At 35.1% G+C, this 12,111-nt stretch overlaps 1 protein-coding gene across 5 annotated transcripts; it reads right to left on the minus strand.

Moving 5' to 3' along the window:
- Positions 1-339: 339 nt before the first annotated feature.
- LOC311096747 (uncharacterized protein) lies at positions 340-10,292 on the minus strand. Of its 5 annotated transcripts, none has more exons than XM_084136071.1 (3): positions 3,418-3,531; positions 2,691-2,791; positions 340-1,535 (listed from the first exon to the last, which is right to left on the minus strand). In XM_084136071.1, the coding sequence occupies exons 2-3, from the start codon at positions 2,746-2,748 to the stop codon at positions 586-588; spliced, it is 1,008 nt and encodes a 335-aa protein (XP_083992197.1). In that variant the 5' UTR covers positions 2,749-2,791; positions 3,418-3,531; the 3' UTR covers positions 340-585. The 5 variants fall into 5 exon arrangements, 4 of the variants coding, with proteins under 4 accessions (XP_083992197.1, XP_083992198.1, XP_083992196.1 ...); XM_084136072.1 differs by having other exon boundaries at positions 3,414-3,437; XM_084136069.1 differs by lacking the exons at positions 2,691-2,791; positions 3,418-3,531 and adding exons at positions 6,859-6,978; positions 10,184-10,292 and having other exon boundaries at positions 346-1,535.
- Between the last annotated feature and the right edge of the window lie 1,819 nt (positions 10,293-12,111).

Raw genomic sequence — 12,111 nt, forward strand, 5'->3', positions numbered from 1 at the left:
TCCTTAACCTGTAACCAAGAAGACTAACACACACCGACACACAGCTTTTCCAAGGTTGGATTTGGCCAGGCTCTAACTATAAACAGGAGAGTATTCTCAAAACATCAAGACCCCTATAGACCCCTATATGTTTTAACATGTTGAAGACCTTTCTCAAACACAACACGTGTCCTCATTTCATTTCTGAAAGCCGGGCTAAATAAGCAAGCACAGTTTCTGCACTCAGAAATCAAATACAGACATTAAAGAATACATGAAATGAACATTTGAGTGATCACACTGGTAACTTCAGTAACAAAGTAAAATCTCCAGAGAAGTCATTCAACTCATTTGATATTTAGAAGGAAAAATATTTATTAATATCTTGATTATAATCACTCATTACATGCAGCAGTGGATTCCAATCCACCTCCTTCACTGTGCATGTGCAACACAACAGAGAAATGCTTTTTCTTATCAATCCAGGTGTCGGAAGAACAAAACATGCAACACTGCAATTCACAACCATTTTAACCGGTCCCCCTTATCAAAAAAAAGAAACTTCAATACTAATTTTTAGAATACTAAGGTTATTCCATATTTTGCTTACACCTTCGGGCAATGCGTTTTTTTATGTTTCAGTAGAGTAGATAAATGACTGAAACTCTTCCCACATGAAGAGCACTGGTGCGGCTTCTCTCCAGTATGAATTCTCTGGTGTGTTTTTAAATTGTTGGATGTAGTGAAGGTCTTCCCACAGTCAGAGCAACAATGAGGTCTCACACCAGTATGAACACTCTCATGCTCTTTTAAATTCTGCAGTCGTGAAAAACCCTTTCCACAAAAAGAACAAAAGTGAGGCTTCACACCAGCATGAGTTTTAAGGTGTGTTTTTAAGCTTGATGCCAAAACAAATGTTTTATCACACTGATCACAGCTGAATGATCTCACTCCAGAGTGACGGCGCAGATGAGTGGTGAGAACGCTTTGGGATGTGAAACTATTTCCACACTGAGAGCATGTATAAGGCCTCTCTCCTGTGTGAATTCTCATGTGCACATTAAAGCCTCCTTTATGAGTGAAACTCTTTCCACACTGAGAGCATTTGAACAGATTTTCTCCCGTGTGTATCCTCATGTGCACATTAACGTCCTCTTTGCGACTGAAACTCTTTCCACACTGAGAGCAGGTGAATGGTTTTTCTCCAGTGTGTTCTCTCGTGTGTCTGTTAAGGGTTGATTTACGTGTGAAACTCTTTCCACACTGACAGCAAATTAACAGATTTTCTCCAGTGTGAGATTTCATGTGTTTGTTAAGGTCTGATTTGTGCACGTAAAACAGTCCACACTCAGAACAGGTGAAAAATTCTTTGTCTCCAGATTTTTCAGCTTGTTTTTGTGTGAAATTCTCTTCAGTCTGTGAAACGACTGCATTTCCATCTTCACTTTTGAAATGATGAGGTTTTTCAAACAGATGTTTGTCTTCATTTGTACATGTCAGTTCTCCATCTTCATTAGTGAAATGATGCCATTTGTCTTTATTCACTTCCATCGGGTCTAAAATCAACATATTAAATAATAAATTCCCCAAATTCAATCAGAGAAGGAAAATAAGAAACAAAGAAATCAAGAATTCATTTTTAATGTAGCACAAATCTATTTTACTACTGAGTCTACTAGTATCTATTTCTAGATGTATTGTTAATATACTCCCGAGAACCAGAAATATAAGAGATTTCTTTGTGAATTTATTTTATGTCATTACATTGTTTGTGGCATGAGAAATCATTGGAGATTTTTTTATTTTATTCATGTTTTATGCTATTTCTGTAGAGGACACGTTATTAAGAAAATAAAATGTCATGATAAGACATGTTTAGGCGATATTTGTATTTTACATGTACATGTATTTTTTCATTTACCAATAAATGTTTAGGTTTCAGGCCATTTTAACCAAACTTTGTATAAAGATGATTCTCAACTATGTTATGAAATATATAACAGTATGATTTGATAAACTATTTTACTTTACGCCATATGACTAAAATTTCCATAAATGTGTAGTCCTAAAAAAAAAAAATGGGAGTAATAACTTATTATATTATATAACTTATAATATTAAGAAAATATTAAATATTTCATAAGAATATCTCATATTTCATAGGAATATTGGATGAATACTGAAAGAAAAAAAACTTTCCCTTTTCACTTGTTGTGTCTCCCCAAAATGCCTGATAAACATGCTGTAAGTCCTGGTGTCTCTACAGAGGACATGTATGAAATCAGTGCCCTGTTTCATAATATTCAGAATATAATCAGAATATTTCGTTCATATTCTGATTGGAAAACCCATAATGTTGAGATATTTATTTATGACAAATATTTACTTATTATAAATAAACTCAGACATAGAACATAATCATATTTCCATAAGAGTGCTAAATTTGATCATTCAGTCAATGCCAGTCATGTTTAAAGTCCAAGTAGAGGGAGTTTTAATGGTGAATCCTACAAAACTTTTGGTATCTCTGAAAAGCCCTGAATGTGCTCTTTACAGGACTGTGACATGAATGAAGATCTCAGAGAAATTCGCTAAAATATAATGTCCTCTATAGTAGAAAAAAAGTCTATGCCTGGGTCTCAGGAGGATATGTGAGTTTTCATCTTAATGTTCCTCATCAGCCATTAAAGAGAATGAAGGAAAACACCAACCTATTTGTTCCTCTGTGTCTTCATCTTTTATTCTGCAGGGTTCTTCCTTAATCTCCATCTTTACAATAGTATGTCAGTAGTTTCTCCTGGAGTAATTCCTCCTGCTTAAACTCGCATTGTTTAGAAACATTTTTCTCATTGATTTTTTTATTATTATCAACAAACACAATGCAAAACACAGCTATGCAGCTTAATTCAAAACATAATAATAATATATTCTGGACATTGTCTCGCAGTCTTTATTAAACTTTTTTCTCATGTTTTTTTAATAGAATTCATAAAAATATTGATTAGAATATCATAGCTCTAATGGGGCACACTGTAATGCAGTGTTATAACATTTCCCAGCCGCACAACTGAGATTTAAACCCGGCGAGTGTGTTCTGCTTATCGAAGCATTAAATAACTCTTAATCTTATCTAATAACAGATTGGATGTTAAAATAATATCAGATTTGTCTAATAAAAGAGACGGAATTCCCTATATCCCCACCCCTACATTAAAAATCTATTTACCAGGTTTCATTTGTTCATTACATAAAATGAAAACACAATTCATAATCTCCACAAATTGTAATGTTAAGTCAGTAACGAGTTTACGTTTCACGAGCGTATGAACAACATCAGTCGGTTCATTCATTGCGATTCGTTTCTGAGTGATTCACTAAATGAACAGACTCGTTTAGATTGAGATGTTTCCTAATAAATGATAAAATGAACGTACTCACAGTCTAAAAAACAGCAGATTTAGAGCAGAATGAACGGCTGTGTTCCACTTCTCGTGTTTATGTCATAGACAGTATAAGATGTTCCCTTCCCTCGCTCACTTCTCTTCTTCTCCTAGACTCAGATGTGTGTGTCGTTGCTCAAGCGCCTCTACTGGCGGATGTAGTGATCATTTTGAAAATTTCATTTTCTTTATGAAACTCTTTACACATTTTTTTTTGCATTACATTATTTTTAGTCTGTGAAATTCCACCTTCATTTGCGAAATGATGAGGTTTTTGAAACGGATGCTGCTTGTCTTCATTCACTTCCATTGGGTCTCAAATCATTAAATTCCCAGTTTAATTAAATGGCAAATTCAAAAACAAAATGAAAGAGCCGACTGTACAGTAATACTGTTATTTCTTCGTATTTTAGTCTTTATCTTCTCAAAAGTTGGGTTTTTTAAGAAATAAGCTTTATATTTCCAGCACTAGTCTGTTAAACAGTTCAGAGAGAAGCTGAAAGAAGATGAGGTTGTAATTTCATTTCACATTTTCATTCGATTAAAATTTGTATTTTTAACATGGATCTTATAACTTTCATTACAAAGGCTTATTTCTATATCTATCGTAGGCTTATTTTGTAAATGTAATAATTTTTTTTAAATTTTAGACGAGCACAAACTGTGTGCGTAATGCAAATATAATTGGTCACATTCACAAAATCAGGGCCCAGTTTTTCAAAAGTAATCCAGTGGGATTTCGGATCACGGATCGGATCAAATCTTGGAAATGGGTTTTTCAAAAGCAAAAGAGGGATTCTGATCTAAGATCAGATCATGTAATCCGATCTTAAATTTGATCTGGATCAAACCTGCCCTTTGGGTTTTTCAGAACTTTGAACTCGGTTTGGGATCTATTTGATCCAAAAAAACAGGATTATCCTGATCCCATCAGAAGGGTGGATTCAGTTGTGATTTTTCGAACCAAATAAAACCAGAGAGAAGTGAATGATCACAAAATCAATGTTTACTGATGATATATACATTTCTTCATATTTGAAGCATATATGAAGCATGTCACATCTAATGAGATATGGTAAAACAAAAACAACAGTTTCTCAGACACTTGAGGTTCAGAGTATTTATTTTTTCCTGCATTAATTTCACCCGTCTAGTACAACTATGTGGTTTTGTTTCATTATACAGTATATACTTTTTTTTCCTGATTTACCCCAAAAGAATGGAAGTGAAATGTGACAACATGCCCCATAGGGGTACATTGTATGACAGCTTAAAATTGAAACTGATCTAATAAAAAAAAAATACAAGACTTAAACTAAAATATTTCCTTAAAAAAAAAAAACTATTAAGTTTTTCATATAAAATAAACTAATTTTTGAGTTTGACAACTAACACACAGCAAAACATTAAATGTTTAACAGCTGTTTAATACGCTGTTAAATCAGACTTCACAGCTTCTCAGACGCCATAGACTTTCATACATGGTTTTCTGTGTCATCAGTTGTGGACATGATGTTACCATTCCTTGTCGTATAACAGTTATGGTTCTGAAAGAACTATTACACTTACGTAAATCTAGGACAAGACACAGAATAAGTGTATGTGCCTGTAACTTTTTAAAGTCACATGACTGCAACAAACATGACTGTTAAAGGGATAGTTCACCCAAAAATGAAAATGCTGTCCTCATTTACTCTTCCTCAAGTTGTTCCAAACCTGTATGACTTTCTTTCTTCTGCTGAACACAAAAGAAGATGTTTTGAAGAAAGTCGGTCACCAAACGACTGATGGACCCCATTGACTTCCATAGTAGGAAAAAAAAAATACTATGGAAGTCAATGGGGACCAGCAACTGTTTAATTACCAACTTTCTTTAAAATATCTTCTTTTGTGTTCAGCAGAAGAAAGGAAATCATACAGGTTTGGAACAACTTGAGGAAGAGTAAATGAGGACAGCATTTTCATTTTTGGGTGAACTATCCCTTTAACAAATGGGTGTAGAATGGACTTAAGAAGGTAAACATTTGTATTATGGAAGAGTTATTAAACTCTGAAAGGGGGATTACAAATGTAAGAAACTGTTTAAGATCTGCCGATTCTACGTAAAATCACATTCAAATTTGAGATGAAGCACATTGTATTTAGTTAAACGATTTTCCGTGTAACAAGGAGTCAACAAATGAAGTTCACCGCAGTCGATCAGAAACATTCTCTTCTTCCATCACAGGCCAGATAAAAGGGATTCATCATTTAATTCATTCATTAACTGTTAAATATTTTTTTGTATTATTTATTTTCTTTTTGGTATTTGTTAATCAGCTAGGCTACATAAACACCTGTGATATCTACGTTTTTTTTATTTCCTATATACACATTGAATTTGTAACACTGATGGATAGATATATAGGCCTATTTATAAACACACACACACAAAAGATCCATTCAAGCACAGACCACAAAAAAAAAAAAAAAAACTCTGCTTGTACTACAAATTTATTTTTTAGGGAATTTTCAATTTCAGAAAACAGAATAGGGAAACAATTTTTTTTTTCATGTATGCTTGTCTTGACTTGAAAATTACTCAAATAAAATTCCATACTTGCCCAAATTGTGTAGAAACCCTGATAAAATCAAACTATTTATCTGAAAGGTATGGATTAAAACATTTGCTTTGCTCACTAAGACACCCTCGGGCAATGCTTTTTCCTCATGAGTCTGTATATTCGATAAATGGCTGAAACTCTTTCCACATGAAGAGCACTTTTACGGTTTCTCTCCAGTATGAATTCTCTCATGATCTTTCAGGCTTCCTGACCAAGCAAAACTCTTCCCACATGTAGAGCACTTGTACGGTTTCTCTCCAGTGTGAATTCTCTGGTGTGTTTTTAAGACAGTCGATGTAGTGAAGGTCTTTCCACAGTGTGAGCACTGGTGCGGTTTCTCTATAGTATGAACTCTCTCGTGAGCTTTCAGGTTTCCTAACTGAGAGAAACTCTTTCCACATGTAGAGCACTTGTGATCAGACTGATCACAGCTGAATGATCTCACTCCAGGGTGACGGAGCAGATGATCTTTGAGAACGCTTTTCTGATTGAAACTCTTTCCACACAGAGTGCATGTGAACGGTTTTTCTCCAGTGTGAATTCTCATGTGTCTCTTAAGGCTTGATTTACTTGCGAAACTGTTTCCACACTCAGAGCAGGTTAAAGATCCTTCGACTCCAGATTGTTTCTGTGTGAAACACTTTTCATTCACCTCCTTTGGGTCTAAAATAAACAGATAAAGTTCTTAAAATTTAAATGAAGCAGGATAAATGAGAACATCAAGAAATATACCAGACGAGTCACAATTATGCAAAAAAAATTGTTTCTCTTTTTTTTCCAGTTTTCATCTTAATGTTCCTCATCAGTCATTAAAGAGAATGAAGGAAAACACCAACCTATTTGTTCCTCTGTATCTTCATCTTTTATTCTGCAGGGTTCTTCCTTAATCTCCATCTTTACAATAGTATGTCCGTAGTTTCTCCTGGAGTAATTCCTCCTGCTTGCTTCTTCTTCTCCTGTGGGAAGATGGGAATATTCCCCAGCATTTAAACTCTCATTGTTTAGAAACAATTTTCTCATTGATTTTTTTTCTTCTTTTTTTTTTTTACAACAAACAAAAGAAGCAAAACACAACTGTGCAGCATAGTTTAAAACATAATAATTAATCTATTCTGAACATTGGCTCTCAGTCTTTATTCGGCTTTGTTCTCATGATTTCTTAATAGAATTCATAAAAATATTGATTAGAGTATCATAGCTCTAATAGGGGCACACTGTAACGCAGTGTTATAACATTTCCCAGCCGCACAACTGAGACTTAAACCCGGCGAGTGTGTTCTGCTAGTTAGCGAATCATTAAAGGGGTCATATAATGGTACATGCACTTTTACAAGTTGATTGTACTGAAATGTGTGTTGACAGTGCCTGTACACAACCATCATAAAATGATAAAAATCCATCCAGTGTTTTTTTTTTAATCTCCTTATATGTTTTCCCCTGTCTCAAATCAAGCCGTCGACGCCCCTCCCACGATTGTTGATTGACAGCAGACCCGCCCTCGCTCGTGAGCGAGTTGTCAATCATAGTCCGCACGTCATTGTTGCTACGCTGGAGCACTGTCTATGAGCAGAATGGAGTCTAAGCGATTGTGGTGTTCTGTTCTTGGGTGCAATAGAGCTGGTAAGTCCCGCCCATCCGTAAAACCTCAAGTGGACCTCTAGGTCGAAAAATCATCAATGCAAGTGAATGTGAGAAAATAATTATTTTCTAGTCCCGTTTGAATTGTGCCATGAATGTGAACATATGTTGTCTGTGAATTTTTTATATAATTTTTCATGTTACGAGTTTGACAGTATATTGTATGATTCTTTGGCTAGCAGTTGTGGAAAAGACATAACGAAAAAGACTACATGTCGCCTATGGGACGTCACCCCATAACACATTTTCCCTCCACTTGTCAAATCACGGTGCTAATGCTGCGATAATCTATGGAGAGTTGGAGACAGATCGAGATGCCTGTGTGTTTTGTACCCAAATGTCACCATTCAAACCAAATGGGCTGTTCTTTCTTCAGATTCCCGTCTTATGTAAAAATGAGTTGTAGTCCACAAAGTGCTCTCACACAGTCTAACCGTATCAAACTTCTACCCGCTAAATTGTAGCATTCTTCACACGAAAAATTATATTAAAAATGCACAGACAACATATGTTCACATTCATGGCAAAATTCAAACGAGACCAGAAAATAATTATTTTCTCACATTTACTTGCATTGACGATTTTTGGTAACACTTTACTTGAAGGGGTGTGCATAAGACTGACATGACACCGTCATAATCATGACATGACACGTGTCATGAATATGAAGGAGGTTTTATGCATGTTTATGACAACTGTCATTAAGTGTCATTCGCTCAATTATTACATTTTTAATGCAGATATGACATTGTGTGAGATGTCTTCGTTATGGCAACTTGACATTACTAAGACAACACAATCTGTCATAAATATGTCATAAACATGACATAGCAGATTAATTATCAAACTTAAGAAACCACTTAGCTTTATGGGTTAACATTTCATTAAACTGTCATGTGGTTGGTTTTGACATTGGCTGTCATGATGAAGCCATTATAACATTTTAAGGACAAATTAAATTTGTACCACTGTAGTTGAGGTCAAGAAAAACATTCATGACACAGTTATAATGGCCTCATGACAGCCAATGTCAAAACCAACCACCTGACAGTTTAATGAAATGTTAACCCATAAAGCTAAGTGGTTTGATAATTAATCTGCTATGTCATGTTTATGACATATTTATGACAATTTATGTTGTCTTGGTAATGTCAAGTTGTCATGACAAAGACACTGACAGTTATGATGTATTGGTTTATGTCAAGTTGTCATAACAAAGACATCTCAAACAATGTCATATTTGCATTAAAAATGTCATAATTGAGCGAATGACACTTAATGACAGTTGTCATAAACATGCGTAAGACCTCCTTCATATTTATGACATCTGTCATGTCATGATTATGAAGGTGTCATGTCAGTCTTATGCACACCCCTTCAAGTAAAGTGTTACCCGATTGTTCAACCTAGAGGTCCAGTGGGGTTAGCGGAAGGGGCGGGACTTACCAGCTCTATAAGGAACACATCAGTCATTTTGATGTTCCTAAATCCGAACCGCTGAAGACGCAGTGGCTGAGTTTTGTTTTTCGAAGGGAATATTCCCCACGATCAACGTCAATGCTTTCATGTTTGCGCGAATCATTTCACCAGACTGCTTTACAAACGAGGGTCAGTATAAAGCTGGTTTTGCTGAGAAGCTGCTCCTGAAAAAAGGATCAGTACCAACTATTCGTGTTCCTGCTGCACCTCCAGAAGAAGAAGTGAGGGTAACGTTTTATTAACCTTTATATTCTTTATATTCACGAAGAATGCGTCTAAGGTTTACACTCAGGGTACATTACGGCATGTTTTCTATGAGACGTTCTCAATATAATTCATAATCCCACGTTTATAATGAACAACGCGTTATGGTTGTGTTACAAATGGTGTATGCACAGAAACAGAGGGGCGGGGTGAGCAAAGCTCATTATCATTTAAAGACATGTACTGTACTTAAACAGTGTGCTGAAAACAGAGCTGTTTTTGACCAGGTAAATTGAGTGTTTTCTTTTCTTACAATACTAATGAGAATTTTTAATTAAAGTATATTACAAAACTTTTAATTTAGACCCTAAAGAATCATATTAGCTTGTACAAAAATGGCAATGACCCCTTTAAAGAACTATCTAATCTGTTAAATAACAGACTGGAGATTAAAATAATATCAGATTTATCTAATTTTAAATAAACACAAAAGACAAAAGACGAAAAATTAACTTGGAAGAAATTTTACATTTTGCCGCATTTTTTCTCAGTGTTGATATGGCAACTAGTAAATTATACACAAAGTTTCGTCATGCTAGCATGTGTTTTACATTAAAACAAATATTTACCAGGTTTCATTTGTACATTACATAAAATGAAAACACAACTCATGATCTTCACAAATTGTAATGCTAAAAACAGTCAGTAACGAGTTTACGTTTCACGAGCGTATGAACAACATCAGTCGGTTCATTGCGATTCATTTGAGTGATTCACTAAATTAACAGACTCGTTTAGATTGAGATGTTTCCTAATAAATGATAAAATGAATGTACTCACAGTCTGAAAAACAGCAGATTTAGAGCAGAATGAACGGCTGTGTTCCACTTCTCTTGTTTATGTTCCCTTCCCTCGCTCACTTCTCTTCTTCTCCTAGACTCGGATGTGTGTGTCGTTGCTCAAGCGCCTCTACTGGCGGATGTAGTGATCATTTAGAAAATTTCATTTTCTTTATGAAACTCTTTACACATTTTTTGCATTAAATTATTTTCAGTCTGTGAAATTCCACCTTCATTTGCGAAATTATGAGGTTTTTGAAACGGATGCTGCTTGTCTTCATTCACGTCCATTAGTCTCAAATCATTAAATTCCCATAGTTTAATTAAATGGCAAATTAGAAAACAAAATGAAAGTGCCTGCTGTACAGTACTATTTCTTTGATATTTTAGTCTTTATCTTCGCAAAAGTGTTTTTATCAGAAATAAGCTTTATATTTCCAGCACTGTTAAACAGAGAAGCTGAAAGAATATTGATGAGGTTGTAATTTCATTTCACATTTTCATTCGATTCAAATTTTTATTTAACATGGATCTTATAACTTTCATTACAAAGGCTTATTTCTACTATCGTAGGCTTATTTTGTAAATGTAATCATTAAATTTAAATTTTAGACAACAAGAACAAACTGTGTGGGTAATGCAAATATAATTGGTCATATTCACAAAATCAGGCGATTATTCGCCCATTTATGCAATTGTATCTTTATGTATAGTGACAAAATAATGTATGTCTGTCACTATCAGTTTAATGTAGTGATTGTGTTTGTTAAAGGTTGTATCAGTGATTTCAGGTCCCCCCAAAAATGATCACATTCATCTAATCTTTCATAACGACCCGCTAGCTGCCCGCCCCATAAGAAGGCCGTCAAAAAACGCGTCTCTGTAGGCAGCCTAGGCTCTGAGATCTGCACACAAAAACAATTGGTTTCACCAACCACTCAAAACCAAAACAAATAGTGTTCCAACCAATCACCGACAGGGGGAGGGTGTTGTGAGGTTTTGTGCTCGTGCACGGTTGCACGCGAAGTTGGAGCTGAAGAAGCTATACATGTGTATATATATATATAGGCTATATATATATATAGGCCTATATATAAAAAAAAAACACACACACATAAAAGATCCATTCAAGCACAGACCACAGAAATAAAGAAATAAAAAAACTCTGCTTGTACTACAAATGTATTTTTTGGGGAATGTTCAGTTTCAGAAAACAGAATAGGGAAACAATTTTTTTTTTATGTATGCTTGTCTTGACTTGAAAATCACTAAAATAAAATTCCATACTTGCCTAAATTGTGTAGAACCCCTGAGAAAAACTGTTTATCTGAAAGTTATGGATTAAAACATGAACTTTGCTCACTTAGACACCCTGGGGCAATGCTTTCTCATGAGTCTGTATATTCGATAAATGGCTGAAACTCTTTCCACATGAAGAGCACTTTTATGTTTTCTCTCCAGTATGAATTCTCTCATGATCTTTCAGGTTTCCTGACCGAGAGAAACTCTTTCCACATGAAGAGCACTTGAAAGGTTTCTCTCCAGTGTGAATTCTCTGGTGTGTTTTTAAGCCACTCGACGTAGTGAAGGTCTTTCCACAGTCAAAGCACATATAAGGTCTCACACCAGTATGAACACGCTCATGCACTTTTAAAGATGCAAGATGTGAAAAACTCTTTCCACAAACAGAACAAAAGTGAGGCTTCACACCAGTATGAACTTTAAGGTGTTCTCTTAAGTTTGATGCCACAACAAATGTTTTTTCACACTGATCACAGCTGAATGATCTCACTCCAGAGTGACGGAGCAGATGTTTATCAAGAGAGGTTTTGTGACTGAAACTCTTTCCACACTGAGCGCATGTATAAGGCCTTTCTCCAGTGTGAATCATCATGTGTCTGTTAAGCTTTGATTTACATGTGAAACTCT

This window comes from Abramis brama, assembly GCF_963993115.1.
Source record: "Abramis brama genome assembly, chromosome: 15".
NCBI lineage: Eukaryota > Metazoa > Chordata > Actinopteri > Cypriniformes > Leuciscidae > Abramis > Abramis brama.